The sequence below is a fragment of the Oncorhynchus masou genome, chromosome 33, assembly GCF_036934945.1.
Source record: "Oncorhynchus masou masou isolate Uvic2021 chromosome 33, UVic_Omas_1.1, whole genome shotgun sequence".
Classification (NCBI taxonomy): domain Eukaryota; kingdom Metazoa; phylum Chordata; class Actinopteri; order Salmoniformes; family Salmonidae; genus Oncorhynchus; species Oncorhynchus masou.
In genome coordinates this window covers 12,532,385-12,550,738 of record NC_088244.1, presented here as the reverse complement: position 1 = coordinate 12,550,738, position 18,354 = coordinate 12,532,385, and the positions used below count along the sequence as shown (strand labels likewise).

At 47.6% G+C, this 18,354-nt stretch overlaps 1 protein-coding gene across 1 annotated transcript in view; it reads right to left on the bottom strand.

Annotated features, from left to right (window-relative positions):
• The window catches only part of LOC135527848 (ERC protein 2), a 454,194-nt gene that overhangs the window by 200,098 nt on the left and 235,742 nt on the right, over nucleotides 1–18,354 (bottom strand). The window contains exons 12-13 of the mRNA XM_064956457.1: nucleotides 13,763–13,894; nucleotides 2,949–3,109 (exon numbers count right to left, since the gene is read on the bottom strand). Coding sequence (XP_064812529.1) covers nucleotides 2,949–3,109; nucleotides 13,763–13,894 — 293 coding nt within the window. The remainder of the gene's footprint in view (nucleotides 1–2,948; nucleotides 3,110–13,762; nucleotides 13,895–18,354) is intronic.

Below are 18,354 nucleotides of genomic sequence, written 5' to 3'. Positions count from 1 at the left end.
CAAAGCCCAAAACAGACCGTTACAGAGACAAAGCCCAAAACAGACCGTTACAGAGACAAAGCCCAAAACAGACCGTTACAGAGACAAAGCCCAAAACAGACCGTTACAGAGACAAAGCCCAAAACAGACCGGTACAGAGACAAAGCCCAAAACAGACCGGTATAGAGGCAAAGCCCAAAACAGACCGGTACAGAGACAAAGCCCAAAACAGACCGGTATAGAGGCAAAGCCCAAAACAGACCGGTACAGAGACAAAGCCCAAAACAGACCGTTACAGAGACAAAGCCCAAAACAGACCGGTACAGAGACAAAGCCCAAAACAGACCGTTACAGAGACAAAGCCCAAAACAGACCGTTACAGAGACAAAGCCCAAAACAGACCGGTACAGAGACAAAGCCCAAAACAGACCGGTATAGAGACAAAGCCCAAAACAGACCGGTATAGAGGCAAAGCCCAAAACAGACCGGTACAGAGACAAAGCCCAAAACAGACCGTTACAGAGACAAAGCCCAAAACAGACCGGTACAGAGACAAAGCCCAAAACAGACCGGTATAGAGGCAAAGCCCAAAACAGACCGGTACAGAGACAAAGCCCAAAACAGACCGGTATAGAGGCAAAGCCCAAAACAGACCGTTACAGAGACAAAGCCCAAAACAGACCGTTACAGAGACAAAGCCCAAAACAGACCGGTACAGAGACAAAGCCCAAAACAGACCGTTACAGAGACAAAGCCCAAAACAGACTGTTACAGAGACAAAGCCCAAAACAGACCGGTATAGAGACAAAGCCCAAAACAGACCGGTATAGAGGCAAAGCCCAAAACAGACCGGTACAGAGACAAAGCCCAAAACAGACCGTTACAGAGACAAAGCCCAAAACAGACCGGTACAGAGACAAAGCCCAAAACAGACTGTTACAGAGACAAAGCCCAAAACAGACTGTTACAGAGACAAAGCCCAAAACAGACCGGTATAGAGACAAAGCCCAAAACAGACCGTTACAGAGACAAAGGCCAAAACAGACCGTTACAGAGACAAAGCCCAAAACAGACCGGTATAGAGACAAAGCCCAAAACAGACCGGTATAGAGACAAAGCCCAAAACAGACCGGTACAGAGACAAAGCCCAAAACAGACCGGTATAGAGACAAAGCCCAAAACAGACCATTACAGAGACAAAGCCCAAAACAGACCGGTAAGAGACAAAGCCCAAAACAGACCGGTACAGAGACAAAGCCCAAAACAGACCGGTACAGAGACAAAGCCCAAAACAGACCGGTATAGAGACAAAGCCCAAAACAGACCATTACAGAGACAAAGCCCAAAACAGACCGGTAAGAGACAAAGCCCAAAACAGACCGGTACAGAGACAAAGCCCAAAACAGACCGGTATAGAGGCAAAGCCCAAAACAGACCGGTATAGAGACAAAGCCCAAAACAGACCGGTACAGAGACAAAGCCCAAAACAGACCGTTACAGAGACAAAGCCCAAAACAGACCGTTACAGAGACAAAGCCCAAAACAGACTGTTACAGAGACAAAGCCCAAAACAGACCGGTACAGAGACAAAGCCCAAAACAGACCGGTATAGAGGCAAAGCCCAAAACAGACCGGTACAGAGACAAAGCCCAAAACAGACCGGTATAGAGGCAAAGCCCAAAACAGACCGGTACAGAGACAAAGCCCAAAACAGACCGTTACAGAGACAAAGCCCAAAACAGACCGGTACAGAGACAAAGCCCAAAACAGACCGTTACAGAGACAAAGCCCAAAACAGACCGTTACAGAGACAAAGCCCAAAACAGACCGGTACAGAGACAAAGCCCAAAACAGACCGGTATAGAGACAAAGCCCAAAACAGACCGGTATAGAGGCAAAGCCCAAAACAGACCGGTACAGAGACAAAGCCCAAAACAGACCGTTACAGAGACAAAGCCCAAAACAGACCGGTACAGAGACAAAGCCCAAAACAGACCGGTATAGAGGCAAAGCCCAAAACAGACCGGTACAGAGACAAAGCCCAAAACAGACCGGTATAGAGGCAAAGCCCAAAACAGACCGTTACAGAGACAAAGCCCAAAACAGACCGTTACAGAGACAAAGCCCAAAACAGACCGGTACAGAGACAAAGCCCAAAACAGACCGTTACAGAGACAAAGCCCAAAACAGACCGGTACAGAGACAAAGCCCAAAACAGACCGTTACAGAGACAAAGCCCAAAACAGACCGGTATAGAGACAAAGCCCAAAACAGACCGGTATAGAGGCAAAGCCCAAAACAGACCGGTATAGAGACAAAGCCCAAAACAGACCGTTACAGAGACAAAGCCCAAAACAGACCGGTACAGAGACAAAGCCCAAAACAGACCGGTATAGAGGCAAAGCCCAAAACAGACCGGTACAGAGACAAAGCCCAAAACAGACCGGTATAGAGGCAAAGCCCAAAACAGACCGGTATAGAGGCAAAGCCCAAAACAGACCGGTATAGAGACAAAGCCCAAAACAGACCGTTACAGAGACACACCGAAAGCAAAACAGAGCAAAAAAGGAGAAAATGACAATATTTCAAGAGAGAGTAGGGAGAGAGAGAGAGAGAGAGAGAGAGAGAGAGAGAGAGAGAGAGAGAGAGAGAGAGAGAGAGAGAGAGAGAGAGAGCGCGACAGAGGTAGAAACAGACAACTATACTATATGTCCAGAGAGAGAAACATACAACTATACTATATGTCCAGAGAGAGAAACCGACAACTATACTAGATGTCCAGAGAGAGAAACAGACAACTATACTAGATGTCCAGAGAGAGAAACAAACAACTATACTAGATGTCCAGAGAGAGAAACAGATACTAGATGTCTAGAGGCAGAGACGGCAAAAATGAACTAAGAAGGGAGGGAGTGAGGGAGGGAGTGAGGGAGGGAGGGAGGGAGGGAGGGAGACAGTTATAGACTCACTTCATCTCCAGGATCTCCTCCAGCTGTCTGCGTCTCTCGAGCCTCAGGTTGGTCAGGTGACCGTCCCGCTCCTGCAGGGAGTGCTGGGTAGTGGAGAGGCGCTGCTTGGTGGTGTCCAGCTCCTGCCTGGTCTTCTCCAGGGCGTTCATCATCTCCTCCAGCTGAGAGAGACAGACAAGGAGAGAGGGCTGTTAAACACATCCACTTGCATGCAACAATACCTATAGGCACTGTCAAACAGAGACACACACTGACACACAGAGACACACACTGACACACAGAGACACACACTGACACATACTTACACACACTGACACACAGAGACATACACTGACACACAGAGACACACACTGACACACAGAGACACACACTGACACATACTAACACACACTGACACACAGAGACATACACCGACACACACTAACACACACTGACACACAAAGACACACACTGACACACAGAGACACACACTGACACACAGAGACACACACTGACACACAGAGACACACACTAACACATACTAACACACACTGACACACAGAGACATACACCGACACACACTAACACACAAAGACACACACTGACACACAGAGACACACACTGACACAGAGACACACACTGACACACAGAGACACACACTGACACATACTAACACACACTGACACACAGAGACAGTGCATATACACATACAATACACACAGACAAACTCTGCAAAAAAATAAACTTCCCTTTTTCAGGACCCTGTCTTTCAAAGAAATTTCATAAAAATCCAAATAACTTCACAGATCTTCATTGTAAAGGGTTAAACACCGTTTCACATGCTGTTCAATGAACCGTAAACAATTAATGAAAACTTAATTAAAAATTAGGACACTAAAGAGGCCTTTCTACTGACTCTGAAAAACACCAAAAGAAAGATGACCAGAGTCCCTGCTCATCTGTGTGAATGTGCCTTAGGCATGCTGCAAGGAGGCATGAGGACTGCAGATGTGGCCAGGGCAATAAATTGCAATGTCCGTACTGTGAGACGCATAAGACAGCACTACAGGGAGACAGGACGGACAAGCTGATCGTTCTCGCAGTGGCAGACCACGTGTAACAACACCTGCACAGGATCGGTACATCCAAACATCACATCTGCGGGACAAGTACAGGATGGCAATATCAACTGGCCGAGATACACCAGGAATGCACAATCCCTGCATCAGTGCTCAGACTGTCCGCAATAGGCTGAGAGAGGCTGGACTGAGGGCTTGTAGGCCTGTTGTAAGCAGGTCCTCACCAGACATCACCGGCATCAACGTCGCCTATGGGCACAAACCCACCGTCGCTGGACCAGACAGGACTGGCAAAAAGGGCTCTTCACTGATGAGTCGTGATTTTGTCTCACCAGGGGTGATGGTTGGATTCGCGTTTATCGTTGAAGGAATGAGCGTTACACCGAGGCCTGTACTCTGGAGCGGGATTGATTTGGAGGTGGAGGGTCCATCATGGTCTGGGGCGGTGTGTCACAGCATCGGACTGAGCTTGTTGTCATTGCCGGCAATCTCAACCACGTGGAAGACATCCTCCTCCCTCATGTGGTACCCTTCCTGCAGGCTCATCATGACATGACCCTGCAGCATGACAATGCCACCAGTTCTGTGCGTGATTTCCTGCAAGACAGCAATGTCAGTGTTCGGGCATGGCCAGCGAAGAGCCCGGATCTCAATCAGGTGCCTTGGTGGAAGAGTGGGGTAACATCTCACAGCAAGAACTGGAGAATCTGGTACAGTCCATGAGGAGGAGATGCACTGCAGTACTTAATGCAGCTGGTGGCCACACCAGATACTGACTGTTACTTTTGATTTTGACCCCCCTTTGTTCAGGAACACATTATACCATTTCTGTTAGTCACATGTCTGTGGAACTTGTTCAGTTTATGTCTCAGTTGTTGAATCTTGTTTTGTTCATACAAATATTTACACAAAAAAATAAACGCAGTTGACAGTGAGAGGACATTTCTTTTTTTGCTGAGTTTAAATGCATACACAAAATAACGTTCTTCTCCTGTGTGTGAGGGGGGTATGAGTGTGTGAGGGGGGTATGTGTGTGTGAGGGGGTATGTGTGTGTGAGGGGGGTATGTGTGTGTGAGGGGAATATGTGTGTGTGTGAGGGAGGGAGGTATGTGAAGGGAGTATGTGTGTGTGTGTGTGTGTGTGTGCGTGTGTGTGTGTGTGTGTGTGTGTGTGTGTGTGTGTGTGTGTGTGTGTGTGTGTGGGAGTATGTGTGTGTGTGAGGGGGGTATGTGTGTGCGTGTGCGTATGCGTGTGTGTGTGTGTGTGTGTGTGTGTGTGTGTGTGTGTGTGTGTGTGTGTGTGTGTGTGTGTGTGTGTGTGTGTGTGTGTGTGTTTCCTCCCCTGGTATGATAATAAAATGAAAGTACTACCTCATGGCTGACTGACAGAGGTGAAATTACCCTGGGTCAGAGGTCAGCTGAATGACATGGCACATGACCCTAGAGCTGGAAGCAGGGGTCACATAGCCTTGCCTTTCTCATTCTAGTCCTCCGTTATTCTCCTTGCTACTATATCTGGAGCAGGTACAACCTTCCTTTGTTAATATCTCGAAACAGAAATGTATCTACAAGGGAGTCTAATATTGTGGAAACTGTAATGTTCTACCTCTGACAGCTAGAGGTGACCCTGTCCTCAATAGTATGTCTGTGTCCCACTCTGCTGGTGCCTGAAAGACCTGTCCTCGGGGGACTATTATCCTGGCAGGAAGTTTCTTACTGTTAACAGGAAGTAGCTCACTCTCCACCAGGAAGTCATCGGCTGAGAATCAGATGATCTGAAGACAGAATTATCTAATTATAGCTCTTAAATAATATGGAACTTTGTCAGTCTTCTAACTACATCAATGATACAAGATATCTGTTCTTGTGCCATGAACCCAGAAAGAAAATCCTTTAGAACAATTTTCACTGTCCCATCTCTCTTTCCATAGTTATTGCGTGTGTGTGTGTGTGTGTGTGTGTGTGTGTGTGAGAGAGGCTCACCATGTGGTAGGACATGAAAAAAAAGAATTGGGCCTCTTTTATGAAGGGGCCAAATCGTTCACACATTTTTCAGGACACCCTCTGTCTTCCCCCCTCTCTTCTCTCTCTCCCTCGCTAGGTGTGCTTCACAGATGTCCAAAATGTGCTCACTCACTCTTCATGAATATCACATCTGGGGAGAAGGGGAGATGGAAAATGAGACGAGAAGGATTCAGAATGTTTTATATGTAAGACGAAGCGAGAGCGAGAGCGAGAGTGTGACACGCTTCACTCAACAATCAGTACAGTGGGTCTCTAAAACCCAAAACACCAACATAATCCCTGTCCTCCAAAAAGCCAACCACCTAGTCAACATGCCCAGATGGCTCACCCCTCTACATCCTTCCAGTCCCCAAACATCCACATCAGCCCTACAACACGTCTCTCTCAACAAGCTCTCACAGTCTCACTGCAGAACGTCACATTTTGAAGTTGCTCTAAATGTTTCAATCCCGCTCAAAGTTTCGAAAGATCTCTGGTCTCCCTGCCCCCCCCCCACATGTCCCCCAAGACTCGGCACATCTCCCAAGATTCAGCAGCCAACCCTGCACCTCTCCCAACCCTGCACCTCTCCCAAACCCGGCACCTCTCCCAACCCCAACCCGGCACCTCTCCCAACCCTGCACCTCTCCCAAACCCGTCACCTCTCCCAACCCCAACCCGGCACCTCTCCCAACCCAGCACCTCTCCTAAACCCTCCCCCCATCCCTCCCCAACCCCCTCACCCCTTTTAGAGTCTAGCCACACAAATAGCCAGTCGTTCTTTCACAATCACATCATTAATAAGGAATACATTTTAGTGAAATTAGGGTCTTAATCAGCTTAGAGCTGAGCCTGTGCGTGCTAATTTAGCTCAACTTCAAGGGAAAGCCCCCTCACCAAGGTAAAGCCTGCTAAGACCACCTAAAGCCCCGTTGGACATTAAGCTGATTGGGGGCTCAGAGCCCCGGCCAAATCCCTCTTGTCCATTCACGTCGGTGTTGATGGTTCAAAGGCCTAGTTCAAACGCCACAGAGAGGGAGAGAGAGATGGACAGAGAGGGAGAGAGGGGGGAGCAGAGGGAGATAGAGACGGACAGACAGGGAGAGAGAGTTGGACAAAGAGGGATAGAGAGAGGGATAAAGAGGGAGCGAGAGAGGGACAGAGAAGGAGAGAGAGGGGGGGAGAAGAGGGAAAGACAGAGGGGGGGGCAGAGGGAGAGAGAGACAGACAGAAGGGGAGAGAGTTGGACAGAGAGGGAGAGAGAGAGGGACAGAGAGGGAGAGAGAGAGGGACAGAGAGGGAGAGAGAGGGGGGGGCAGAGGGAGAGAGAGACAGACAGAAGGGGAGAGAGAGTTGGACAGAGAGGGAGAGAGAGAGGGACAGAGAGGGAGAGAGAGACAGACAGAAGGGGAGAGAGAAATAATCGAGCAAACCAGAGAAAGATAGACAGACGGAGAGATGGAGAGAGTGAGAGGGAGGGAGTGAGAGAGAGCTGGCTGGGGGTGTGAAGTCTAGTGACCCGAGGCATTACCCACGCTCCATTTCAGCAGCCCTGGCTGATGGGAGACTTTCAGCGCATTAAACATCATGAGACTGATTACTCTGGGAGCGAGGGAGGGAAGAAAGGAGAGAATAAAGAAAAGAGGGATATAAAATGTGAGAATATGATGCTGGCAGCGCAGTCTAAAACTGAGTCAGGTGATGTTTTAGAAGGACCTGGTCCTTTCTCTCCCTCCCTCTCTTCTTCTCTCCTTCTCTCTTGCTCTCTCTCACTCCACCTCGTCTTCTCTCCTTCTCCCTTGCTCTCTCTCCCTCCACCTCTTCTTCTCTCCTTCTCCCTTGCTCTCTCTCCCTCCACCTCTTCTTCTCTCCTTCTCCCTTGCTCTCTCTCCCTCCACCTCTTCTTCTCTCCTTCTCCCTTGCTCTCTCTCCCTTCATCTCTTCTTATCTCATTCTCCCTTTATCTCTCTCTCCTCCACCTCTTCTTCTCTCCTTCTCGCTTGCTCTCTCTCACTCCACCTCGTCTTCTCTCCTTCTCCCTTGCTCTCTCTCCCTCCACCTCTTCTTCTCTCCTTCTCCCTTTATCTCTCTCTCTCCCTCCATCTCTTCTTATCTCATTCTCCCTTTATCTCTCTCTCCTCCACCTCTTCTTATCTCCTTCTCCCTTGCTCTCTCTCACTCCACCTCTTCTTCTCTCCTTCTCCCTTGCTCTCTCTCACTCCACCTCTTCTTCTCTCCTTCTCCCTTGCTCTCTCTCCCTCCACCTCTTCTTCTCTCCTTCTCCCTTGCTCTCTCTCCCTCCGCCTCTTCTTCTCTCCTTCTCTCTTGCTCTCTCTCCCTTCATCTCTTCTTATCTCCTTCTCCCTTGCTCTCTCTCACTCCACCTCTTCTTCTCTCCTTCTCCCTTGCTCTCTCTCCCTCCACCTCCTCTTCTCTCCTTCTCCCTTGCTCTCTCTCCCTTCATCTCTTCTTATCTCCTTCTCCCTTGCTCTCTCTCACTCCACCTCTTCTTCTCTCCTTCTCCCTCCATCTCCCTTGCTCTCTCTCCCTCCTGCTCTTATTCTCTCCTTCTCCCTTGCTCTCGCTCCCTCCATCTCTCCTTCTCTCCTTCCCACTCTCTCTTCTTCTCTCCACCCGTGCTCTCTCCCTCCACCTCTTCTTCTCTCCTTCTCCCTTGCTCTCTCTCTCTCCATCTCTCTCTCTAGCCGAAAGGTAACCGAAAGGACGGGGGTTCAAAATCTGTTGATGTGCCCTTGAGCAAGGCACTTAAATCAAATTGCTCCTGGATAAATGGCAAAGTGAGATATCACACTCTCTCTCTCTGACTCAGGATCATAACAGCAGCCTGATCTGATTGCTGTTGGCTGTATTTCATTTTAACCCACTGTGTGATTGTGTGAATCCGGGATGGCCGCTGTTGTGTGTCAGTGTGAGGACAGTGAACAGTGTGACTCCATGAAGCTGAGTGTTGACAGCAACAGAATGTCCATGTTTGTTGGTTGCTGGAATGTTGAGAGAGGGTTCTCTGAATGCTTAGCCACTTCACAGTTCCTGAGATACCTTTTTTAAACTAAATGTAATATTAGTTCCAATAATGTTGGAACCCAAATACCCCTCTTTGTCTATTCTCTGCTCTTCTCCTCTTGTCCTGTACTCTCTCCTCGTGTGTGTATGTGAGTGTGTGAACCCGCCACTGTTCAGTATCATGTATTCCTACTTGTTCTAGCTGCAGATGGTGCTCATATTACTGGCAGGCATAAGTAATGCAAGGTCACTCTAATTCACATGCAAGCTCACACCAGAAGGAAACTCACCCTCTTGCTGTTTCTCTTTCTCACCGCAGAAACACACACACACACACACACACACACGCTCACACAACCTAGATTTCGACTTTGACTCTTTATAGCTCCCATAAGAAAAACGTAATGTGAGAGAAAATGAAGGGAAAGGGTAGAGAGACAGAGGAAGAGAGACAGACATAGAGGAAGAGAGACAGACAGAGAGGAAGAGAGACAGACAAACATACATAGAGGAAGAGAGACAGACAGAGAGGAAGAGAGACAGACAAACAGACAGAGAGGAAGAGAGACATACAAACAAACAGAGGAAGAGAGACAGACAAACAAACAGAGAGGAAGAGAGACAGACAGAGAGGAAGCGAGACAGACAAACAGACAGAGAGGAAGAGAGACAGACAGAGAGGAAGAGAGACAGACAGAGAGGAAGAGAGACAGACAAACAAACAGAGAGGAAGAGAGACACAAACAGACAGAGAGGAAGAGAGACAGACAAACAGACAGAGAGGAAGAGAGACAGACAAACAGAGGAAGAGAGACAGACAAACAGACAGAGAGGAAGAGAGACAGACAATCAAACAGAGAGGAAGAGAGACAGACAAACAGACAGAGAGGAAAAGAGACAGACAGAGAGGAAGAGAGACAGACAAACATACAGAGAGGAAGAGAGACAGACAGAGACAGACAAACAGACAGAGAGGAAGAGAGACAGACAGAGAGGAAGAGAGACAGACAGAGAGGAAGAGAGACAGACAAACAGACAGAGCGGAAGAGAGACAAACAAACAGAGAGGAAGAGAGACAAAAAAACAGAGAGGAAGAGAGACAGACAAACAGAGGAAGAGAGACAGACAAACAGACAGAGAGGAAGAGACAGACCAACAGACAGAGGAAGAGAGACAGACAAACAGACAGAGAGGAAGAGAGACAGACAGAGAGGAAGAGAGACAGACAGAGAGGAAGAGAGACAGACAAACAAACAGAGAGGAAGAGAGACAGACAGAGAGGAAGAGAGACAGACAAACAAACAGAGAGGAAGAGAAACACAAACAGACAAAGAGGAAGAGAGACAAACAAACAGAGGAAGAGAGATAGACAAACAAACAGAGAGGAAGAGAGACAGACAGAGAGGAAGAGAGACACAAACAGACAAAGAGGAAGAGAGACAGACAAACAGAGGAAGAGAGATAGACAAACAAACAGAGAGGAAGAGAGACAGACAGAGAGGAAGCGAGACAGACAAACAGACAGAGAGGAAGAGAGACAGACAGAGAGGAAGAGAGACAGACAAACAAACAGAGAGGAAGAGAGACACAAACAGACAGAGAGGAAGAGAGACAGACAAACAGACAGAGAGGAAGAGAGACAGACAAACAGAGGAAGAGAGACAGACAAACAGACAGAGAGGAAGAGAGACAGACAATCAAACAGAGAGGAAGAGAGACAGACAAACAGACAGAGAGGAAGAGAGACAGACAGAGAGGAAGCGAGACAGACAAACAGACAGAGAGGAAGAGAGACAGACAGACAGACAGACAGACAGACAGACAGGAATACAGACAGGCAGGCAGGCAGGAATACAGGCAGACAGACAGACAGACAGACAGACAGGCAGGCAGACGGAAAGACATACAAGTCAGACAGACAGGCAGGCAGGCAGGAATACAGGCAGACAGACAGACAGACAGACAGACGGAAAGACAGACAGACAGACGGAAAGACAGACGGACAGACGGAAAGACAGACAGACAGACGGAAAGACAGACAGACAGACGGAAAGACAGACAGACAGACAGAAAGACAGACAGACAGACAGACGGAAAGACAGACAGACAGACGGAAAGACAGACAGACGGAAAGACAGACATACAGACGGAAAGACATACAGACAGCCAATCAGACGCAATAACCAGCAAGCACTGAGTCCCGAGAGGAGGCTCTGATCTACACTGATCACTGACAGCTGACTTACAGACAGACAGACAGACAGACACAGACGGAAAGACATACAAGTCAGACAGAGTTGACTTCAGGTCATCCGTTTTTCTGTTTACCAGTGGAAACTAAAACCAGGAGGACACTGCACTCTGAGCCACACCACAACGTTTGGTAAACGTTAGAGAAGAGACAGTTAAAAACTCCTTATACGGTTAAGAAGACAACACTGGAGGCTTGGTATTCTCCCCAGAATAAGGTCATGTGATGGGATAGCAGGGTACACTCCGGTATCAATGACATCAGCACTCTCAGAGGTTCTTAAAGACTGTCACTTTTAAAAGACGTTTAAAAGAATGTCAATGCCTGTTGTGGGTAGATTTATAGTATCAGTAGGGTTTAGTCCCAGAAGAGAGTGTGGGCTGCACACACACACACACACACACACACACACACACACACACACACACACACACACACACACACACACACACACACACACACACACACACACACACACACACACACACACACACACACACACACACACACACACACACACACACACACACACACACGCATGCACACGCACGGAGACCCGTGCATGCACGGACACACACACACACAAGTACTTCAGCAAATTCAAAGAGAAGCTGAAAATAAATTTGAAGTGGAATTGGGGAAGGCACTTTCAGCATCCTGAGAGAAGAGGAGAAAAGTGGAATCAGTTTAAGGAAGACATTTTGTTATAGCAGGACAGAGAGAGAGGAGGAATGGTCAGTTAAATGACAGCAGGACAGAGAGAGAGGAGGAATGGTCAGTTAAATGACAGCAGGACAGAGAGGAGGAGGAGGAGGAATGGTCAGTTAAATGACAGCAGGACAGAGAGGAGGAGGAATGGTCAGTTAAATGACAGCAGGACAGAGAGAGAGGAGGAATGGTCAGTTAAATGACAGCAGGACAGAGAGAGAGGAGGAATGGTCAGTTAAATGACAGCAAGACAGAGAGGAGGAGGAGGAGGAATGGTCAGTTAAATGACAGCAGGACAGAGAGAGAGGAGGAATGGTCAGTTAAATGACAGCAGGACAGAGAGGAGGAGGAGGAGGAATGGTCAGTTAAATGACAGCAGGACAGAGAGGAGGAGGAGGAGGAGGAGGAGGAATGGTCAGTTAAATGACAGCAGGACAAAGAGGAGGAGGAATGGTCAGTTAAATGACAGCAGGACAGAGAGGAGGAGGAATGGTCATTTAAATGACAGCAGGACAGAGAGGAGGAGGAGGAGGAATGGTCAGTTAAATGACAGCAGGACAGAGAGGAGGAGGAATGGACAGGTAAATGACAGCAGGACAGAGAGGAGGAGGAATGGTCAGGTAAATGACAGCAGGACAGAGAGGAGGAGGAGGAGGAATGGTCAGTTAAATGACAGCAGGACAGAGAGGAGGAGGAATGGTCAGTTAAATGACAGCAGGACAGAGAGGAGGAGGAGGAGGAATGGTCAGGTAAATGACAGCAGGACAGAGAGGAGGAGGAGGAGGAATGGTCAGTTAAATGACAGCAGGACAGAGAGGAGGAGGAGGAGGAATGGTCAGTTAAATGACAGCAGGACAGAGAGGAGGAGGAGGAGGAATGGTCAGTTAAATGACAGCAGGACAGAGAGGAGGAGGAGGAGGAGGAATGGTCAGGTAAATGACAGCAGGACAGAGAGGAGGAGGAGGAGGAATGGTCAGTTAAATGACAGCAGGACAGAGAGGAGGAGGAATGGTCAGGTAAATGACAGCAGGACAGAGAGGAGGAGGAATGGTCAGGTAAATGACAGCAGGACAGAGAGGAGGAGGAGGAGGAGGAGGTGGAGGAGGAGGAGGAATGGACAGGTAAATGACAGCAGGACAGAGAGAGAGGAGGAATGGTCAGTTAAATGACAGCAGGACAGAGAGGAGGAGGAGGAGGAATGTTCAGTTAAATGACAGCAGGACAGAGAGGAGGAGGAATGGTCAGGTAAATGACAGCAGGACAGAGAGGAGGAGGAGGAGGAGGAGGTGGAGGAGGAGGAGGAATGGACAGGTAAATGACAGCAGGACAGAGAGGAGGAGGAATGGTCAGATAAATGACAGCAGGACAGAGAGGAGGAGGAGGAGGAATGGTCAGGTAAATGACAGCAGGACAGAGAGGAGGAGGTCTCATCATCAGATGGAGTCAGTGTTATTAATGAGCCAAACTAAATACCTTCATCTATCTGCTATTACATCTCTGGCCACATGGAGGTGCAATTACTGGTTTACTATCAGTTCTCTGATCTAGAATGTGTGTTATAACATCCTAATAATAATAAAATAATATCTCAATGTTCAGTATGTGATGATAAAAGACAGCAAGGACCAAGACAGTGTGTGTGTGTGTGTGTGTGTGTGTGTGTGTGTGTGTGTGTGTGTGTGTGTGTGTGTGTGTGTGTGTGTGTGTGTGTGTGTGTGTGTGTGTGTGTGTGTGTGTGAGTGTGTGTGTAGGTAGTGTTTGACATGAACCTGTCTCTGTGCTTGCGTGCGTGCAGCCTCCTCCTGGGCCCACAGTGCCTCCCTGTGGGCGGAGGTGTTTGTGCTCTCGCTCAGCGCTCGTTCCAGCTCTCTGATTCGCTCAGCTGTCTCACGAATGGTCCCCTGGGAAGGAAGAGGAGTGGGGGAGGGGGGGGGATTGTGAGGGGACCGGAGCAGAGCCAATGACAGTGATGACAGGTTTCAGTCCAGCTCTGTAGAGTACATCACACAGATCTACTGAACCACAAAACTACCTGAGAGACAGAGGAGAAAATGGGAAGAAACACCCAAGAAAAAGACATCTGTGATAGAGAGTGGGAGTATGAGCTCTGTGTGTGTGGGGGGTGTGTGTGTGTGTGTGTGTGTGTGTGTGTGTGTGTGTGTGTGTGTGTGTGTGTGTGTGTGTGTGTGTGTGTGTGTGTGTGGCCTTTCTGACACCTATGGAGAGAGGGGGAAAATAGATCCTTCCACACATTGGGTGACGAAGCTGTGAAAGAAAACATTGGACAGAAATACTAAACCCTCCAATCCAGTCCCTCTCTCCTCCTCTCCTCACTCGGCCCACACATTCACACATTCACACTCTCTTCCTGGAGCAGAGAGGTCCGGGGGCCTGAGGTTCACAGGAGAAGGCCCTCTGAGATGCAGAGGCAAGTAACTAGGTGTTGAGAGTCAGGGCCAGAGCTACCTCAAACACCTCCCTTTCCCCAACAGATAGAGACATAGAGAGAGATTGACAGTCCACATGATATGTTGGTTAAGTCTCAGTGTCAGACAGTGGAGGTTAACCCTCACCACAGCAGAAACAGCACCACTAGCTAGGTAACCTCGGAGTCCAAAAGTGCAACAAAAAAACTAACAAAGAGCTGGATGGTAGGTCATCTTGACGCCAGGTCCCAGCTGGGGTTTAGCGACACACTCACACACACAGAAGCCTCTAGGGCCAGTCAGTGTTTGTCACTCCATCAGGAGCGTAATTGAATGTGACAGGCTGGCAGTAACTCGATGCAGTAGGATCAACAAGCGCTGCTACAACCTCACCTCACAGAGACACACACAGAAACAGAGACACACACACACACACAATAACACACACACAGTAACACACACACACACACAGAAACACACACACAGAAACAGAGAGACACACACACAGAGTAGCACACACACAGTAACACACACACAGAAACACACACACAGAAACAGAGAGACAGACACACACAAAATAACACACACACACAGTAACACACACAGAAACAGAGAGACACACACACACACACAATAACACACACACAGTAACACAAACACAGAAACACACACACACAGAAACAGAGAGACACACACACATACACAGGAACAGGGGGTACCACTGCCAGACCCCTAAGTGTGAAGCCCAACCAGGTAGAGAGAGGTTTGATGGAGAGGGGAAAAGAAGCAGAGAGAGAGAGAGAGAGAGAGACAGAGAGACAGAGAGAGAGAGAGAGACAGAGAGACAGAGAGAGAGAGAGACAGAGAGACACAGAGAGAGAGAGAGAGAGAGAGAGACAGAGAGACAGAGAGAGAGAGAGAGAGAGAGAGAGAGAGAGAGAGAGAGAGAGAGAGAAAGATAATTGGTGTAGTAAGACCAATCATGGCCCAGGTCTCCTGAGGGCAGTCTAATTATGTAATCTAGCTCTCTGCTTGAGATGGAGGGAATATAATCACTAAAATAAACGAGTGGAGAGTGAGAAAATGCACATTTCCACAGCGGCGTTCACAGCTCAGCACCTCAGATCCCCAGCCTTCACTCAAACACAGACCTTTCACATACATACTGGTCTAGACAGAGACGCGCCCTCTCCCTCTCTCCATTTAAATAATAACTCATACTGTCTGCTTCTAATCTGTCTCTTTCGCCGTCCCTCTCAGTATCCATCTTTCTCCCTCTCTACCTCTCTGTATCCATCTTCCTCCCTCTCTACCTCTCTGTATCCATCTTTCTCCTTCTCTACCTCTCAGTATCCATCTTTCTCCCTCTCTACCTCTCTGTATCCATCTTTCTCCCTCTCTACCTCTCTGTATCCATCTTTCTCCTTCTCTACCTCTCAGTATCCATCTTTCTCCTTCTCTACCTCTCTGTATCCATCTTTCTCCCTCTCTACCTCTCAGTATCCATCTTTCTCCTTCTCTACCTCTCTGTATACATCTTTGTCCTTCTCTACTTTTCTGTATCCATCTTTCTCCTTCTCTACCTCTCAGTATCCATCTTTCTCCCTCTCTACCTCTCTGTATCAATCTTTCTCCCTCTCTACCTCTCAGTATCCATCTTTCTCCCTCTTTATCTCTCAGTATCCATCTTTCTCCTTCTCCACCTCTCAGTATCTATATTTCTCCTTCTCTCCCTCTCTGTATCCATCTTTCTCCTTCTCTACCTCTCTGTATCCATCTTTCTCCTTCTCTACCTCTCAGTATCCATCTTTCTCCCTCTCTACCTCTCAGTATCCATCTTTCTCCTTCTCTACCTCTCTGATTCCATCTTTCTCCTTCTCTACCTCTCTGTATCCATCTTTCTCCTTCTCTACCCCTCTGTATCCATTTTTCTACCTCTATGTATCCATCTTTCTCCCTCTATATCCATCGTTCTCCTTCTCTACCTCACTGTATCCATCTTTCTCCTTCTCCAGCTCTCTGTATCCATCTTTCTCCTTCTCTACCTCTCTGTATCCATCTTTCTCCTTCTCTCTACCTCTCTGTATCATTCTTTCTCCCTGCCTCTCTGTATCCATCTTTCTCCCTCTCTGTATCCATCTTTCTCCTTCTCTACCTCTCTGTATCCACCTTTCTCCCTCTATACCTCTCTGTATCCATCTTTCTCCTTCTCTACCTCTCTGTATCCATCTTTCTCCTTCTCTACCTCTCTGTAGCCATCTTTCTCCCTCTCTACCTCTGTATCCATCTTTCTCCTTCTCCACCTCTATGTTTCCATCTTTCTCCTTCTCTACCTCTCTGTATCTACCTATCTAGCTCTATGTATCCATCTTTCTCCTTCTCTACCTCTATGTATCCATCTTTCTCCTTCTCTACCTCTATGTATCCATCTTTCTCCTTCTCTACCTCTCTGTATCAATCTTTCTCCTTCTCTACCTCTCTGTATCCATCTTCTCCTTCTCTACCTCTGTATCCATATTTCTCCCTCTGTACCTCTCTGTATCTACCTCTCTAGCTCTATGTATCCATCTTTCTCTTTCTCTACCTCTCTGTATCCATCTTTATACCTCTCTGTATCCATCTTTCTCCTTCTCTACCTCTCTGTATCCATATTTATCTCTCTCTCTACCTCTCTGTATCCATCTTTCTCCTTCTCTACCTTTCTGTATCCATCTTTCTCCTTCTCTACCTCTCTATATCTACCTCTCCAGCTCTCTGTATCCATCTTTCACCCTCTCTAGCGCAATGTATCCATCTTTCTCCCTCTTTCCCTCTCTGTATCGACCTCTCTGTATCTACCTCTCCAGCTCTATGTATCCATCTTTCTCCTTCTCTACCTCTATGTATCCATCTTTCTCCTTCTCTACCTCTCTGTATCAATCTTTATACCTCTCAACCTCTCTGTATACATCTTTCTCCTTCTCTACCTCTCTGTATCCATCTTCTCCTTCTCTACCTCTGTATCCATCTTTCTCCCTCTCTCTCTGTATCCATCTTTCTCCCTCTCTCTCTGTATCCATCTCTCTCCTTCTCTCTCTGTATCCATCTTTCTCCTTCTCTACCTCTCTGTATCCATCTTTCTCCCTCTCTACCTCTCTATATCCATCTTTCTCCCTCTCTACCTCTCTGTATCCATCTTTCTCCTTCTCTACCTCTATGTATCCCTCTGTCTCCTTCTCTACCTCTCTGTGTCCATCGTTCACCCTCTCTACCTCTATGTATCTATCTTTCTACCTCAATGTATACATCCTTCTCTAACTCTCTGTATCCATCTTTCTCCTTCTCTACCTCTCTGTATCCATCTTTCTCCTTCTCTGCCTCTGTATACATCTTTCTCCTTCTCTACCTCTCTATATCCATCTTTCTCCTTCTCTACCTCTCAGTATCCATCTTTATACCTCTCTACCCCTCTGTATCCATCTTTCTCCTTCTCTACCTCTCTGTATCCATATTCTCCTTCTCTACCTCTGTATCCATCTTTCTCCCTCTCACTCTGTATCCATTTTTCTCTCTCCCTCTGTATCCATCTTTCTCCTTCTCTCTCTGTATCCATATTTCTCCTTATCTACCTCGCTGTATCCTTTTTTCTCCTTCTCTATCTCTCTGTATCCATCTTTCACCTTCTCTACCTCTCTGTATCCATCTTTCTCCTTCTATCTACCTCTCTGTATCCATCTTTCTCCCTCTCTGTATCCATCTTTCTCCTTCTCTACCTCTCTGTATCCACCTTTCTACATCTATACCTCTCTGTATCCATCTTTCTCCCTCTCTACCTCTCTGTATCCATCTTCTCCCTCTCTACCTCTTTGTATCCATTTTTCTCCTTCTCCACCTCTCTGTATCCATCTTTCTCCTTCTCTACCTCTCTGTATACATCTTTCTCCCTCTCTACCTCA